Genomic DNA, 19,373 nt, shown 5'->3' on the forward strand with positions numbered 1-19,373 from the left:
GGTTCTGCCTTTACTTCTAAAACTGGATTCTGCCTGATGTAATATCTGGATGTATTGAGTCATTGCAGAGATTTAGTGTGGTGAGAGTGGAAGTATCACTCTAGGAGTCCTTCAGCCCTCAATTGAGACAAATCAGACAGCACTTTTTACTTCTCACACTCCAGGGAAGCTGCTAATACTGCAGGGATTGAAGCAAGGAAGCAGGTGGCCAAACTTATTTTGTCACTTAAGTTTTTAATTCTGGAAGGAGAATGCAGGTGAAGAGTTGCTGGCCAGGACGGTCCCCAGATGCTCTCACTTTCAGACTCTGGTCAACATATTTTTTTGACTAAATCTCCAGAGGCATAAAAATGTGGCAATTTTCATTCCCTATCCCTATGGGAACAAGGTGAATAATATCCAGAAGGCAAAAATATTCCATAAATATACCCAATTTGCCCATCTTTTTCCTTTACCCTAAACAGAGGCCTGTGACATGTCTCCTATTAGAATTTCCCAAATAAGAGGGACTGTTCAAAATAGAACAGTTTTAAAAAATTATTAGAAAAGCTAATTTTTTAGAAACACAGGATGTGTCTTTAAATTGATTTAAAAGGCCCCCAATAGTATTGGACTTCTCTACTCTTTAACATTATAGATTTTGGAATTTGGAAATGGGTTTTGGGAAATTGCAAATATTTTTCTCTAGATTATTTGTGTTCCTGATTTTTCAGTTTTCTTTTCCTGAATATAAGATGGGGCAGCATCCTTGTCAGTTAAAAAGAGATTACAGCCCCACATATACAAAGGAAGGAGACATAGTAATAGGGGCCTTCCTCTCCCTGTATGTAAAGAGCGATTATAAAATGGTCAAGGATTCTTTCAAATATTCTCCAGCCTGGGTAATGGTACATTCAGAGTAAGTTGTTAATTCTATGTTATTTTTCTCATTGGTGAAATGTCGTCATTCATATTCCAGACTAACTAGCATTGTGGATGTAATTGTGTTTTACCTGCCCTCACAACTTTGGCTAAAGAAATGATTTGAATTCATATGTTATAAGAAAAATGGTATTTAGGAAGCTGGAAAAATTATACATTTTTTCATTGTGTATTGTGCAGGCAGACAGAAAGTATATGTGTGTGTATATATATATATATATATATATATATATATATATATATATATATATATATATATATATATATATATATATATATATATATATATATATATATATATATATATATATATACTATGTGGTAATTTAGTGAAAACTTTTTCACCATGGATAGAAGAAACTCATTGAGGTCAATGATTAGGGAGACGTAGCAGGAGGGAACACACTCAGTGTTGGGATCAAGTGGAAAAATTAGGATCCTGTAAACCTTAAAATTTCTTAGACTTATAAATGTTGAAATTTCACCATTAGGAAATTTCATACTTGAAAAATTTCCTATTGATAGTGGGAACTCTATTGGAATGTGAACCCCATTGGCATGGGAGGTTCCTCCCCCTCCCTTCTTAAGATTACTTTAGGACAGAAACCTTTTGCTGAACAATGGAAAGAGCTTTGACCTATGCTTAAGCATAGAACAGGAAGTTCTTTGAGTCATGATTGATTTTAGAATTGATACAATAGAGATACTTGGAATGACAGAACCAGGTCTTGGAAAATACAATTTCCACCCCACTCAGTCCTAACTGGATTTAGGAAGGGCTGCAGCAAAGGATCAAGATTTAATTATTTGAGAATATGACCTTCAACAGACATGTGCAAAGCCACAGACCTCTGGGTGGTCCTGGGTTAAGCTAGAGCCACCATTGGCACAGGGAAGACATGGACAGTGATTGGTAGATGTGAGAACTGAGGGGAGGGAACTTGGATGGTGTCCTTAAAGATAGAGGGGTCTGAGGACTGGGGTGTGGTTGGTTGGAGAGGTTTTGGCTCTGACAGGTGGTGCTTTGAGAGTTGACCAATGTGACAAGGAAATCACTTTAAAAGACTGATATATATTAATTTAAGGTCACCAAGGAATTCAGCTATGTAATTCCTAAATGAAAACTCAAGTCAGCAGTCAACCTTTTATAGAGTTTAATTACAAACAGGAGGAAGAAAGGAATTAGAGATAGAGAGAGAGAGGGAGAGAGAAAGGGGAGAGAAGGGAATAGGGCTTAAATACCCCTTCTGTTTAGGCTGGGCCAAAAGGTCGTGACTTGGACCAAGTCACGTGAGTGATATGGACTGATCTCTTTTCTTTGCCTCAGCTATCTAAGGGTCACGTGAGTGATATGGACTGATCTCTTTTCTTTGCCTCAGCTATCTAAGGGTCACATGAGTGATATGGACTGATCTCTTTTCTTTGCCTCAGCTATCTAAGGGTCACGTGAGTGATATGGACTGATCTCTTTCCTTTGCCTCAGCTATCTAAGGGCTTGGGCCTTTTGTATTTTCATGGAACCTCCCATGCCAATGGGGTTCACATTCCAATAGAGTTCCCACTATCAATAGGAAATTTTTCAAGTATGAAATTTCCCAATGGTGAAATTTCCAACATTTATAAGTCTAAGAAATTTTAAGGTTTACAATCCCCAAGAATATCCTTATTTGAGAAAAGGTCCCAAGTATAGAAAGACAGATTTCTTATCAGACACATAATGATGAAGACATTTTGGGGATCATTTATTTATCCTCAGTTTGGATTAATTTTGCCTGAGGTAGTCTCTGTTTCTAACATAATAAACTAGAAATATAATCTATCATTAACTTATTAAGGCACCAGAAAAGAGAACTAACTCAGAATTCTATAATCCCTCTAAAATTTTATCCAACCTATAACTTCAATTCTTATCTGCCTGAAAGAAATTTAGCAGTGAAAAAGTACAAAATGTTTATCTTTCCCTACAAGCTTTATGCCTTTTAGGCAACTTAATGAAAGTGATTTTTTATTGGAGTTTTAGCATTATAATATAATGGCAAAATATAAATAAAATTCCAAATAAATTAAGTTTTAAATGACCACAAGTGCTATGCCTGAAAAAATTCCTCAACTCTATTGAGTTTTTACCACTTCTAGGCCCAGGAAATATAAACTATATGGCCATTTCATTCCATTGTACTATGTATGTGCAGGTCATGAGGAGTGGATTAAGAAAATGAACTTGACCTCAAAGTTGTGTTAAATAATATGACAAAGTTAGCTATTATGGCTCCTCAAATTCTACCTTCAAAAATCTCCTTTACTTTATTCCTTCTCTTGGTTAGACATCCCTGATAATTTTCGTCTTTTTCTGCCAGAATTCCTCCATCTTGTCTTTATTCTGAACATACAACTGTAAAGATTCAGCAATCTCATTAGATTTTGTGATGACAAAAGCATATCTTTAAACTAAGAACTGTCAGGATTTTCTTTTCTTTATCTTCAATGTTAGTTACGGACCATTCTTCTATTTATAATGGGAAGGACCCCAGTCTTTTCAATCAATATGTCCCCCTAATGCCAGAACTTAAGTCACATTTTTCTAAGGGCTTGGTGAAGTACAAGAGTGTAATACATCCTATTTTCAGAAGGCACAGAGGTAGAAGACTTTAATAAAAGAATGAATGTAAATTCGGGTCAATATAATTCCTAATAATTTAAGTGAATTAAATATTAAATGAATTTCTTATAGTGATTATGGAGTCCTGAACCTTAATTGAAAGCAGAAGACCTGACTGTCTCTTGGAAAGATTTGTTTTTGGTAAGAATGTTTGGATCTTCACAAAGCTTCTGTAATAATGTTTGATAATATAAGAGTTTGTGCAAATGTTATTCCTTGGCTTCAGTGACAAAGGAACATCAATGGCTGATTATGGCCTACAAAGTCAAATGAGAGCTCATCTGTTGCAATTTTAGAGCTTTTCAGGCTCTGACTCAAAACTACTTTTCCTTTGAAAGTTTATTGCTCTGTGATAATTTACCAGTTATTGACATTGGGTCTAAACTGATTTACTTGCTTTCTTTCATTCCTGAAATCACAACTCTTTCATGCTATCTTAACAAAGGCTGTCTGAAAGATACTCTAATGTCTACTCTGCCACTAAAAATATTTTTCTTCCTTTAAAGCAAATGATATGTACTACTTACTATAAGGATTTTACTTCGAGTCTTCAAGTTATTGTAAGACAATTCCTGAAAATTCTTTATAAGCATTTTTCTGTCTCTAATTTTATTACATGGGTATATTTATGTATATAAGTTATTTCCTATGAATCAAATATGAGTAAAAATCCACATTAGGCTTTAATTTTTATATTTAGATTTGTAGCTACAAGAATTGTGTTTGGCACAGAAAAATGTATTTTGCCAACTAATGAGTAAATATTACATGATGGACAAAATCAGAGGAAGGCACAAGTGACTTCTTTTCCACTGTGGAATTTTTGTCATAGCATGACTTCTCAAACAACACCAACCTCTTATATAAATATTGTCAATCACCTACCCCAGATTATTCTTGGCAACTGTTTCTTCTTCTTTTAATCAGATACTATTTAAAAAAGTGAGAAAATCACAAACCTGGGAGACTGATTTCACTGTAATATCTACATGTGTATTGTTATATACTGCTATGGGTGATTTCTTATTCTTCTTTTCACAGTAGCTCTTCTAAGTATTCACTTGTCTTTCAAAACTTCCAGTATCTCATTATTCTTCTCATCTTTATCTGTTGTCATTGCCTTAAAATATTCGGAAAACAGAACCCATTAGTTTTATTTCCTATTCCTCCCAGTCCACTGCCAACATAATATTCTCACAGTTGTCTATCCTTTCTTCATTGATTCCAGTGTCTGAGGAAAAGGAATATACACTCCCTTGCACACTCATAATCTCAACCAATGTGTAAACTTTTCCAGTTACATCTCTTTATTTTTCACTCAGTAACTTCCGTTTAAGTGTCAGTCCTGTTTTACCAATAGTATGTGAAATATTCAGCTAAAGACCCATGATTTATAGATTATGATACCTTAGTATTCCTGTGAATGCCAATTTTGACCTGGTTCTTACTTTATTCTTGTCACATTAGGGTCATGCTCAAACATTACCAACATTTTCTCACTGTCCAATTTGCTGTGGATGAGATCAACAAGGACCCCCATCTCCTGCCTAATGTAACTCTGGGATACCAGTTACTCAATAACTTCCATCAAAGTCACTTGGCTGTGGAGAGTTCTTTGATATGGTTATCTAGGAAGGGTCCAACTATCCCTAACTATAGCTGTGACAGGCAGCATAAATCTGTGATTGCCATTGGAGGGATGTCATCTAAACTATCCATAGCCATGGCTACCTTGTTAAGTGTATATAAAGTCCCACAGGTAAGTAAGACAATACTGTTGCCCATTTTCAACCCATATGATCTCTGTGTTTAAAGTAGCCAATACTTTATATAATCTGTAATGGTACCATTCAGTCAATTTACATTCATCAAGAAGCTCTAGGAACACACTTGATATCGGAACTATAAAATGAGGGAAAAGTACCTTCCATGAAGGAACTCCCTCTGTTCTTTAATTGAAGTGATGCTATATTGCATTATTTCTTTGGAGTGATGATTTTGAATCAAATAAACATCTTCCCAAGCAATAATCCTATCCTCTCAGTTTAGGGGGAATGATTTTTTTTCCTCTCACAACAGCACAACAGAAAATTGCCAGTGTTATTTGTATATTCCTATTCATTGTGCAATTAATTTGAACATTTGCCTACATATAAGAAGTATAGAGAGGATTTGTTCTCCTCTTTAATCTGGGCCCAAGTTGTCAAATATGTTACATATTCTTTAGATATAAATTGTTTATCTATTCAACTGATCTTATTTCTGAGGAATAAATATGAAATATCTGATTTGAATTTTCTAAGTGGATCCTCAGAGAATATTATGGAGAAGTAGAAAAACCCCCTGAGTATTCTGGATATAGAGTCATCAGGACAATGAAAGACAATTAATACCTGGTATTCTGCAAAAGCAGAATACTATATACTTGCTTGCCCAAATCCATCACTCAGTAGGCAAGGAATATGCGTCTTTGCATGAGGAAAGTAAGAAATTATACATTTCAGAAATTCTCTGAAGTTTCTCTCCCACAACGTAGTCATGCCATGACTTCTTTACATTATTCTTGGTAGTCTCACAGTTTTGATTCTTTAACGATCATGATGATCCATCATTCCTTTTTTTGAGCAGTTTCCTATGAAGAGTAGTGGTAGAAATTAACATTTCTTTCAATAGTCTTGATCACAGAAATCCATGAATAATTACCCAAAGATGAATCAATACAATTCCATTCAAATCATATTGATTATGTATTGTCATGTGACATCCATCATACAAACAAGTAGGGATCAAGAAAATTTAATCACAAAAAATAAAAATATCAATATTTTATGTAGTTTTATTATTCCATTAGGTCAGAAAATGGGCATACTAATTATGATATATTAATAAATTATTTTGGTTCATCTTTACATAAAAGCTACTCTTTTAGCTGTTTTCATGGCCTTTGGGATAAATTGTTCTCATCATCCCATTCTGAAGGTTCAGCTTTTCACTTACTTGTGTAATATATTTGTCACTTTGTTTCTCATCAGTCAGTTGCTTAATCATCTGGTTTAGTTGGGTCATCTCCCTGATGGATAAAATCATCACAGCCATCTCATTGTCTTTTGCTTTTTTCCCATAAATTAGATGCACAGCTTCTTTTTAGGTCATAGTATTATTGGATTAAGAGGAATAAGGCTCCAGGATATGTGGGAATGAATGAAATCAAATGATTTACCCTTATGTTCTGCCGTTGAAAGCTTTCAAAGATGTTAAGGAGAAAAGAAATGTAATCTGGAATCTTGACAAAAAATGAGTTGTAAACCATATAAAAGAAATGTCCAATCAAGGTTAGATAACCAATGAAAAGCAATAGTTTCTTTGCCATCTTGTATCTTGAAAAGCCTTTTGCAATGGAAAATATGTTTTTCAAATCTGGCTCTTTAAGTGTCACCTCCTCCCTTCAGAAGGAGTGGTTTATTTTGGCTTTGTTGTTGCTAGGCAGATTACTTGCACTCCACATTGCTCTCAAAATGGCTGCTTTCCACAGTCACACAGACTTTTGAAATATATATAGGCCTGATTTCTCTGAAACTTCCCTGACAGCTGTAACTGACTTATACCCAAATTCTTGACAAAATAGGGTGGAAAAACTAGCTGGCTCTGCAAAAAACTGTAATATTTATAGAGAAAAATGAGTGGGATTGAAGAACAACATATACTGAAGGTTTTAGAGCAGGAAATGGAAGAGTTGAAGGGAGAGAGGGAATATGGCTGCCAGTGAGGTAAAAGGAGAGAGATGCTCTGGCCAAGATGCTATTATTTGAAAAATAGGGTTCCTGAGAAATGGGTCCCTTATGCTGGCCTGATTTGACATCTTCTCTATAGATTAATGTTGCAGATAATGCAGAGCAGGTAATCACGGACCCTCCTGAGGGATAAGCCTTCCCACAGTCTTAGTCCCACAGCAGGGGTCCAATAAGGACTATCTATAGTTGACTGGCTTTCCTGAAGTTCATCTCCCTCTATGTCCCCTGAAATGATAGTCCTCTTATCTGACTGTGATATTCAAATAAATATAACTTTTAGTAACCAGTTTGGATTGGAGAGTTATCATGGAAGAGAGCATAGGGGTTCCCTAAATGAGGTTTTAGAGACTCACAAAAATCAGCTTTTAAGTTGAGGCCAGGCCTCACAGGCTGGTGGAGGATTTTCTCTTATTCCTGTCTATGCTCTAGTTGTACTAGTTTTCTTAATTTTAAAATCTCAGCAACAGATAGTGAGAAGACGAAAGTTCTGACTTTAAGAGCTGGTTGGGCCTGTCTCTTCATGCTGACACCCCTAAAGACCAGCCTTATCCATGAGATAGGCATATCCTATCTGACTAACTTGAGAGGGGATGGATAGTTACTCTCAACCTGGTTTAGACTGTCAGTAAAAAAAGGTTTTACTGTTACTTGGTCACTTTGCATGCTAAAGCTCCTAGGAGCCACAGGTGAGTGTTGACAGACACCAAAAGGGTACTGGATTTTCAGGTGGAACTAGCAACTCATACTAAGGCTTATTGAGTCTTTTCAGGGTTTCACATGTTATTTTGATGTACATATACACAGTTGACTGGGGACTATCATGGTCTTAGTGATTATTAAATCTGGGGCCTTTATTTCCTCCTTCTTATCCTGCATGAATAGACTCCTTGACATAGAATGCTAAAGGAGTACTTGATTTATAAAGTTAAAAAGTGTGATGAGATGATCTAGAGAGAGCTATAACTATGCTCAAACATTAACTTATAAGTTCTATCAAGAGACATAGAGTCTGTTTTGTTTGCTTCACTATGAAAGAATTTGAAGTAATGAGTTGATGTTCCAAAGAAGCTGATTTTTAAAATGATGAATGTAAGAAAAGAATCACTAATATAGATGTTGTCTATAAGTAAAAGAGTGTTTTTTGAGGAAATGATATTTTTTCAGAACAAAATTTCAAAAAGATAATGAGTAATTGTTTAAGGGACAGGGGAGAAAGGATTATGGATTTAGTACAGATGAATAGCTGTTTCAAAATATTTCACTTTTAAATTCTGTGATTTTGTGACATGAAATTTGAATCCACTTACAAAACTGTCATCTCTTTAGTCAATTGTAGCCATCCCATCCAATCTATCCCACCCAATCCAGATCTATCCCATCCAAAGAACAAGAATTTATCAATAACATCTATGTATAAACCTCTGACAATTACTTGAGATAAACTTTAAAGGGGGACTCAGAAATCAGTTTATATCTGCATTCTAGTTATTTCTTCTTTCTATTCATATAGCTCAGCTATGGCTCGTTTGATCTTGTCCTGTCTGATGAGGTCCTGTATCCATATGTCTATCAGCTGGGCAGCAGGGAATCCACTCTGCACCTGGCAGCAGTTCAACTGATGCTACATTTTGGCTGGACTTGGGTGGGGCTGGTTATTTCAGATGACCTGACAGGGGAACAATTCTTCAAGAATCTGAAAGAGGAGATGGCCTCGAATGGTATGTGTCTGGCTTTTACAGAACGAGCTCCTGAACTCTTTCAAAAGGAGCATGATGAATTTAAACTCTTGTCTACAATTCTTCAGTCCTCATCCAATGTGATTTTCATCTATGGCAACACCAACTCCCTTGGTGAAATTTCTGAATTATTGAATGTATATAAATTGCATGGGAAGATGTTGATTACCACTTCATCCTGGGATTTTTCTGCATATTTTGAGAATATGATATTGAGCAATTTTCACGGTACATTGATGTTTTCTCATTTGGAAAAAGAGATTCCTGGTTTCACAGATTTTCTAAGAAGTGTGCATCCCCGTGTCAACCCTGAGGACATTTTCCTAAAGTCTTTCTGGGAGATAGTCTTTAATTGTAGATTGTCAGAAATAAGTTCTGTCGATATAGTGCATGAACGATGTTATGAAAATAAATCCTTTGCAGATGTTCCGCCTATATATTTGAATAAGATCATAATTGGAAAGAGTTCTAATATCTACAATGGAGTTTATTTATTTGCTCGTGCTCTCCACCATATGCTTCAGACTGAAGCAAAAGATGTATCAGAACTTGCAGCAAACCCACTTCTTTCTTGGAAGGTAACAATTCACTTGCACTGTCCTGGGCACTATTTGCAGAGTGCCAGGGATCCACCTTTGAGGGAGAAAGCAGAGAGATAGAGAGAGATAGATGATAGAGATAACAAAGAAAGGACCAGATCGGAAGGCTTGGTCTCTATGAGCTCCATTTATAGTGTCCAAAAGGAAGAGTTTTAAAGAGAATAAAATGTTAAACATTACAACATTCCTGGGTGGTGTTGCTTTCCCCTACAAAACTGTTTATGACATGACTTCACACAAGAAAGTTATCAGGGTTGCTTTTACGAATGTAAGCAAATTGAGAAAAAGAAACAGTTAATTTATTCTGTATTCTTTAGGGAAAGGAAGGTTTGACTCTTACATCATATTACAAATATTTCTTTGCTCTTCAGAGTAAGGAAGGACTCAAGGTTCGTCGATTACCATACTGGGGAGGAATCATTTCTTATCTAAGTTACAGCCTAGAGAACAGCTGTGCTATAACTAAGACTGTCCTTGCCAAGAGTCTCAGGCAAAGTTATAAGCATGTGTTTTCTGTCTGCTTTTCCTCAGTGGGCCTAATTCATCCTAGGTATCTCCACTGTACCTTGGACTTAGCACAGGCTACTCATATCACTCTTTTTTTTTGTATTATATTTGCTTTATTTTAACAAAATTATACTTCAGTTTTCTAAAGTTACATGATTCATTTTGTTTCCCTCCTTTCTTCACTCCCCTCTCTTGGCACTGACAAGAAAGTCAATCTAGGTCATGCATGTATTCTCACTGAAAGGGTATTTCAACATTATTCATTTTTGTAAGTGAATAATCTTATAACCTGAAACCCCAAATTATATACCCAAATAAACAAATATAAACAGCATTCAATGACTAGTTTCCTTTTAATTATATTATATTGCAATTATCTGAGCTTTCAATATTCCCTTTTGATCCCTATTAATCTCATGCCTTTTTATGTGATTATATGACATCCAGTGCACAATGTTATTTTGTCAGATAATCACCATTTACAACATTTCTTTTACAAAAATCTTGGTGGACATGTTGATGTTCTTCCTTATACACATCTTTCAGTATATGAGTCCATGTGTTAGGAGTATCCCATTAAATTAATTTCAATTTAGTTTATTTATTCTGGCCTCAATCATAATCCTAGAAATCACATGATGCTTATATAGAATATCTCATTGATCAATTTTATTTTAACATTAACAACAAATATATGCTGACTAAAATTGCAATCCCACCTACTGCAAGTATGACTAAGGCTACAGTTATGATAATTACTGCTAATACTATAACACTATAACATTTATTGATACAACTACTATTATTAAAATAGAACTGCCCCTGCTAACTCTAGACAAGCACACTTGTCTTGGAATCCTGGAAAACTTATAGAATACATTCTCTTTTTCTTTTTTAGGAATTGTATTTTAGGTCTTGACGTATTATTTTTATTGTTAGAATTTAAGAAAGTGATGGAGAAAATGTTAATAATTCAAATTAAATTTAGAAGTGTGTCAAGGGAAGAAATTTTGGAGAAATAGCTGGTTGGTTTACAGTGTATTATTTCTAGATATCTACTGCTTGACAGCAGGGGCTGAGGGGATGTGATTGGAGCTACAGATTCTAAATTAACATCCTAGTGCAAATACCAAAAACATGGAAACATGTGATACCCAGTAGAATCGCGCATTGGCTATGGGAGTGGTGGCGGGAGGAGAGGGAGGAAAAGAAAATGATTTTTATATCCAATGAATAATGTTTGAAATTGACAAAATAAAAATAATGTTTAAAAGTTTAAAAAAATATGCATATTATATTTAGAAGTGTGTCAAGGGAAGAAATTTTGGAGAAATAGCTGGTTGGTTTCCATTATATCATTTGCAGATATCTCCTGTTTTTTTCTTCTCGATATCATTTTAACAATTTAAAATATTTTATATAAATGCAACATTTTTTAATTTTAATTTTGACTTTGAAATTCACTCTACCTTTCACCACTTCTTCCATTCACTGAGAAGGCAAGAAATACGATTAAAAATTACATGAGAAATCATGGAAACATGTCTATATTAGTCCTCTCTCAAAAGAAAAAGAGAAAAAAGAAAAAAAGGGAGGAAATTAAACTTCATTTTACAGAACAAGTTGATCATAAATCTTTCCCATAGTGCCTAGTATGTTTTCATTAATAATTCCTTAGAATTGTCTTGGATTATGTTATTGATCAGAGAATTCAAGTATTTCACAATTGATCATCATAGATACACTCTTGTTACTGTGAACAATTATGGCCTGGTCCTTGCTTCACTTTCTTTCAGTTCATAAAAGCTTTGCCAAATTTTTCTTAAAGCAACTTAAATGTTCTTTCTCATAGCACAATAATATTCCATGATGAATATATGGCATTGCTTATTCAACCATTTCCCAACTGATGAACATTCCCTCAATTTTTAATTCTTTGTCAACAGGAAAAGAGCAGCTATAAATACTTTTGTAAACAGAGGTCCTGTTCCATTTTCTTTGCACGTATTTCTAGTATTATTTTTGCTGAGTCAAGGTTTACCTATAATTTATGTCCTTTGGGCATAGTTCCACATTTTTCTGTAGAGTGAAGGGAGATGTTCATTACTCCACAAATAATCTGAATTTTTTCCCTTATAATATTCAGCTTTTGTCATTTCTTTTATAAAAGTTGCTATACCTGAGTTGTTTCAATATTTTTTCCAAGTTTTACATACTAATAGAGCATTTTATTATTGATTTCTTCTTCTTAAAATGGCCAGTTTGTATTTTCTGACCATTTATCAATTGAAGTATGTCTTTTATTTTGTCTCTGTTGTAGCCTATGTATGTTTTTCAGAAAATAAATCTTTAGGGTGACATATGGTTGGTTCAGTGGATTGAAAGCCATGTCTAGATATAGGAGATCCTTAGTCAAATCTGGATTTATATATGTCTTAGCTGTTTGACCCTGGGCAAGTCACTTGAGTCCCATTGCCTAGCCCTTACCATTCTTCTACCTTGGAACCAATACAAAGAACTAATTTTTAGATGGAAGGTATGGGTTAAAAAATAATGAAGTTTTACCAGAAGATCAAGCTGTTAATTTTATATAAACATATATATATTTTTTTCTTGGTTCCCTTTGATGTATTTTAATGTCCCTAATATTTTTCCATTTTGATTTCTTATGCATTCTGCTCTGATTCCATTTATAGGTGTGTCCATCCTATTTACACTTATATTCATAATTACTAACACTGACTATTTTCATTATATTTCCTTAATAATCCTTCTTATCTTTTTTGTCCTATACTCTCCTTAAAATTCTGTTTTCTATTCATTTGCATGTCTTTTATTTTCTTTTATTCCATTCCCTAATATTCTCTGAGGATCACTTTTTGCCTACCCATTTTTTTTCCTTTCCACTGCAAAAATTCTTTATTGAGTGTCTCTTCTATATAAATTATTTTCTCTATTTGTCTTCTCACTTTCTGCCAAAATGATTTTCTTGGTATTCTTAAAATCATTGTTTCTCAAATCTCCCTCAACATGTGGTAATGTTTCATTTTTTATAATTACTCATAATGCAATAGCCTCTTTCTAATTCTCTTCCAATGTAATATTTTCCATTATTTTGTTTCATCAAACTTTTTGGAATTGTTTACTCTTTTAATTAATTGCATTCCCTTTTTCATCTTTACTTTGAATTTCTGAAGTATGAATTCAAAATGATCCTTTAATTCTAAATATACCTCATCAAATGTTCTATAGAACATAAACTTTCTTCTAACTTAAAAGACTTCTGCTATTTGAAAGCAATAAATTGTGAATGCAGATTTACAAAAGATCTTGGAATGCAGGTATCAGAGATGTTGAAAAGAAATTCATGATTTGGTGGAGGGAAGATAAAATTTTGAAGTTTGATCATTATCTAGAACATATCTAGGACATTACTCTTCTGTCACCTATGACTTGATAGGAAAAAAATGAGACAAGGAGTACAAAGTGCTAAGTAAAGTACAGTTGGAAGAATTTTCAAAAAGCGAATGAGAACTTTTGTAATCCTCAAACACATAGCCCTTGTTGTGATGATTATGAAGACTTAGGAGAGTGAAGAAACCTTTCTTTCCCCAAGAAGTAACAAACTTTGTCCTTACCTTCAGCTCCACCATTTTCTGAAGTGTGTCGATCCTGTCTATGGATTCAAAGATGAGTTATGCGGGAGTGGAACCTCCATGACTACTGAGGCATACAATATCCTCAATTTTAAATCATTTCCTGGTAGATTTTCAGTAGAGGTGAAAGTTGGAGAAGTGATTCCTCAGGAAAAAGTGTTAAGTATTAATGAAGAGGACATAGATTGGCCAGAAGATTTCCCTCAGGTAAGACTCAAGTGAACAATACTGTTGACTCTACATCGGACCTAAAAACATCCCTGAAAATGGTGGGAATGCCTAGGACAGGCCTGAATCATGAACTTTTCTCCTGCTCTCAGTAATTCAGAAAATTGATTTCTCTGATTCACGTTTCCCAATAGTCTTTTCAAATTCTTTTCAATTAGTTTATATAATGATTTTAATTCATTGTATGATGAACAACTTGAATTAAGTGGGTATGTTTGAATAACAAGAGAGAGAGAGAGAGAGAGAGAGAGAGAGAGAGAGAGAGAGAGAGAGAGAGAGAGAGAGAGAGAGAGTGGAAATTTTTTACCCTGGAAAGAGACCTAGAACACCAAAGGGTAGCTTAGATAGGAATTCCTACAACTAGAGAAATATTTTATCATGAAATTTTGTTCCCAAGAATGTCCATGGCTACTTTTATTTGTTATTAATTAAAATATGCTTGCATAATGGGAAGTGTCTGGAGTCTGGGAGAATCCTTTTCTCCAGTTCACATGTGACTTCAAATTCTCACTAGCTCTATGACTCTGGGGGAATCACTTAATTATTTTACCTTAATTTTTTAAAAATCTTTTGGAGAAGGAAATGGTAAACCACTCCAGGATGTTTGCCAAGAAAGTAACAGATAAGTTTTTGAAAAATTCACCACAAATGAAAAATGTCTGATCAACAAATTAAAATCTTGTGGTTATTTTCTCTTCTTATATAGAACTTATATAAAGATTCAATTTCATTTGTCTATGGAAAATCATAAATCCCACATTCTATGAATCAGCAGAGATTCAAATGAAACTCCAAATGTCAGAATAAAGAAACAAGAACAACCATTTGAATCAACTTCACTTGATTCTTATAATGAAGAAGATTAAATCAAACTGAAGTATTTAATCAGTTCATTTTATTATAAACTCTCTAAACTTATGACTCCCAGAAAAATTCAGGATTCCGTATTCAAATACAAAGAATAAATCTTGTCTAGTGAACAAAGATATAAAGAAATATTCCTCCTTCAGTGTCCAAAGAATTACTTCAATATTTCTTGTATGAAATGAACTGTAATTTAGAGATATACTGCCATATATTTGGTTGAAACAATGACATCTACCCATTGGTATTTTTAAATATGGAGGAGCTCCATTGAATGTTCTCGAGATTCTGTCCATATTCATGTCTTTAGGAAAAGATGATATGGTAGAGAAGATGAAAAATTGGAAGTTTCATTCAGAAATATATCATCCTTGCACTTCTAAACTTCAGATATATTATTCTAAATGTCTACCTCATCATTGCCTCAATGAATCTATGTTTCATCAATCATTATTATAATAATATTTATTTCACTTTTTTTTTGGAAATTCAGATTCCAACTTCTATATGCAGTGTGGCCTGTAGCCCTGGTTACAGGAAACAGTCTCTTGAAGGCCAGCCCATCTGTTGCTTTGACTGTACCCTATGCCCTGATGGGAAGATTTCCAATGAAACAGGTACTTGCCTAAAGAGAAAGAGTTATCCCAAATTATAGATATTGAATTCATTGATTTTTATTTAATTTTAGTCCTATGACTTATCCTGATGATTTTTTTCTTACCATAATAATATGGAAATATTTTATATGGTATACTTAAAATATTTACCTCAAATAGAAAAAAATTCAATTCACAACATCTTAGACCTTGAAAATTATATCATCATATTTTCCTCAAACTTACATTCCATTTGTTCTTTACTTATAAATAAAAAAGAAAAATTATTCTGAGGTTTCAGAATACAAGTGAATATATTATAGCAGATTTATATTAATGTATTGACATGGTATCTATTAAATAGCCTTTATATTTAAAAATCTTTTGTAAATTATGGTCAAATTATTTTAAATAAATAGTGTTAATTATACTAAGCAATTTTTAAAAATCCCATTAAACACTTAGTATTGTTTAGATTTCTATTGGTATTATCTAATTTTGAAAAAGATCAATTCATTTGTAGTGCTTAAGCAGAACACAGTATATAAAAATGAGAGCCATATTTTATGATATTTTCTTTTCTTATATTTTTTTATTCTTGGTTGCTATGCTTGTATAAAATAATGAAGGTCTAACATACTAAGAATCTATGACTGCCTCCCTTTCTTAGTAGGAAAAAGGTAGTTAAAAGATTATTAATCACATGGTGTTACTATTCAAATGAAATGGAGACTGTGAGTGGGGAAATTCCATTTTTGAATCACAAAGGGTTACATGTCATCAATGCTATTTAGTCAAATTTCTTTTTCTCTACACTTCCTCTTGTATATCTCCAAATTTTACTCTTTGCCATCATCTTATGAGGTTAAATGAAAATCCATTTTGATAGGTATTAATATAAAAATTAATTTATTTTTATTAAGAGAAATTTATAGATTAAAAAATAGAGTTTGTCCATGTTTAAACTGTTCCCTTTCAGAAACTTAGCTGAGAAGTCCTTATTCTGGCCCTTTAAGGAAATGGCATAAAAGTTCAATAAAAAAGAATTCTGGGCTCCTGGTTCTCTGGCAGTCAAAGGGAAGAGGAGTGGCTGGTCTGATCTCTTGCTCTGAAAGAAAGTTGATGGCTGTTGGAAAGAAAGAAAAAAATTCAAAACAGATGAAGAAAACATTCCAGTTTTTTTATGAAAAAGCTTAATGGCTGAGGAGTTTTTTTCTCTTAGCAATTCTGAGAAAGAGGTAGAAATTTGAGGCATACTCTTGAGAAGAAGTCCAGGGGGAGGCAGAGAGCTTGTCTGGCAAAGCTCTCAGAGGCAGAGCTGTCTTTGAAGTTGACTCACACACAGGAGTTCCATTTAGTGGGGGAGAAATTGACTGTTGGAGTTTCATGAATTTATTTAAGTAGACTGTACAAATTACTATGAGGTAGTAAGACAGAATTGAATCGTCAGGCAGCTGAGTATAGCTCATTGTAGTGTCTACATTAGTAGACAAAGAAGAAGCTCCAGGAGGAGCAGTTGAGGTTTTGTTTAGGCAAAAATGTAGTATTAGGGCCTTATAGATATCCCAGCATATTCCTAATTCCTGCTTTCTTTTTATACCTCTATAATAAATTCATGTTAGATTAAACTGCCTCCAGCCATTCATGCCCAGATTGAAACCAGCTTGGCCCTGACAGATTTAGCTGTATCAATCACGGCTTCAGTTTGATGAGAACAATTGCCTCCAGTCCTCCATCAAAAATCAGTGAATAGTTAACAACTAATAGCTTATTAATTACACTTTGTTTATCAATTCACCAGCTATTATTCACCTATTACTGTTAGCTTCCTGCCTTCTATCAGTCACCTGCAAATAGTTTACCCTCAGAATTTTACTTTATCAATACAACTTTGCACACAAAGGTATCAATTCTTAAAACCAGCACAGTCAGACATTTGGGCATCTATTATTTAATCATAGCATAAGTATACAATCTATTAATAATTCTCATAACATATTGTAAAGAATTAGATATTTATGTACATTCATAAGAAACATACTTGGTGACAGTAAGAGTGCCTGATACTGAAATAATGCTTATATATATATATATATATATATATATATATATATATATATATATATATGATCCTGAAGAGTGGAAATTATGAAGACAGACATATTTGAAATAGATAATAAATTCATAAAATTTTGAATATATTTCTATAACATAGTTTTGAATTTAAAAAATCAAACTATTTATGAAAACTATCAGAGCTAATTAGCCATTAGCCAGAGTGGTCTCAACTTTGATCTAATCTGCAGATGCAGGGGGCCTCTCTCAAAGGATAGGTCTCTCCTGAGGCTAGTCCCATCAGAAAATCCAGGAAATGAGTCAGACTTTTTACTGACCCTATGTCAGTCTAAAGGGATGCACTCTGAGATCTCAAACCTGAGCACTTCTAAGCTCAAGTCAAAAACTAAAGACCAAAAAGACTTCTTCAGTCAGAGCTGATCCAAACTCAAGTTGAAGACAAAAGATCAGAGATCCTCTTCACAGGAAGTTCTTGGCATTTTTATAAATAATTCCTTTTCATCACTTCCTGTGACTTCCTTCCATTTTAAGTTTACCAATTACTACTAAAACTTTGCTTAGGACTGCACAAGGGGCAGTCAATAGATTCAGATTTGTCAACCACTATCGCACACGTGGGTCACAGACCTTCCCCCCTCAAGTGTGAGTGGCATGTATATGCTTTTGTTGATTAAATCTATAAATGGGCAAAGGAGATTTAATTTAATCTTCATGATCCAGGGAGTTCATTTAATCTTCACAACAGGGAATCAATAATTAATCACTTTTTAACCACAAGTAGAGAAAACTATGCTCTCTATAAATAACATGAGATTCATTTTTGTTGTATTTCCAGATGCAATAGAGTGCATGCAGTGCCCTGAAGATCAGTACCCCAGCAAGGAGAAAGACAGATGCCTGCCCAAGATAGTAACTTATCTGGCTTATGAAGAGACTCTGGGAATGATTCTGGCCTCTGCAGCTCTCTGCTTCTCCATTCTCACAACCTTTGTCCTTGGAGTGTTTGTGATGCACAGAGACACCCCCATAGTTAAAGCCAATAATCGCAGTCTTAGCTACATTCTGCTCACTGCTCTCTCCCTTTGCTTCCTTTCTTCCTTACTCTTCATCGGTCGTCCTACACCAGCCATCTGCATCTTAAGACAAACCACATTTGCCATTGTATTCACAGTGGCTATTGCTTCCATCTTGGCCAAAACCATCACTGTGGTTCTGGCCTTTAGGGCCACTAAGCCAGGTAGCAAGCTCAGGAGGTGGTTGGGAACATCAGTATCTTATTTTCTGATTTTCATTTGTACACTTATCCAGATGTGTCTCTGTGGCATCTGGCTGGGGACATATCCCCCATTCCTTGAGATGGATATATACTCTGAGTTTTCCTCAATTGTCATTCAGTGTAATGAGGGCTCTCTTGTGACCTTCTACTGTGTCCTTGGCTACATGGGCTTCCTGGCCTTGGTCAGCTTTACATTGGCTTTCCTGGCTAGGAATCTGCCAGACACTTTCAATGAAGCCAAGTACCTGACATTCAGCATGCTGGTGTTTTGCAGTGTCTGGATTTCCTTCTTGCCAGCATATCAGAGCACCAAAGGGAAGACCATGGTGGCCATGGAGATCTTTTCCATCCTGGTCTCTAGTGCTGGAATTCTCACCTGTATCTTTGCTCCCAAATGCTATGTGATCCTTCTGTGTTCAGACAGGAACACCCTGAAGATAACGAAAAACAAAGCTGATCACTGA

General features: G+C 34.5%; 1 protein-coding gene across 1 annotated transcript; it reads left to right on the forward strand.

Moving 5' to 3' along the window:
* The first annotated feature begins 653 nt into the window (after positions 1 to 653).
* On the forward strand, positions 654 to 19,373 carry VN2R634 (vomeronasal 2 receptor 634). The gene is given in 6 exon segments (NM_001099581.1): positions 654 to 898; positions 5,048 to 5,339; positions 8,882 to 9,685; positions 13,858 to 14,076; positions 15,455 to 15,578; positions 18,469 to 19,373. Coding segments are annotated over 6 exon segments (2,589 nt in total).

The sequence above is a fragment of the Monodelphis domestica genome, chromosome 6, assembly GCF_027887165.1.
Source record: "Monodelphis domestica isolate mMonDom1 chromosome 6, mMonDom1.pri, whole genome shotgun sequence".
NCBI lineage: Eukaryota > Metazoa > Chordata > Mammalia > Didelphimorphia > Didelphidae > Monodelphis > Monodelphis domestica.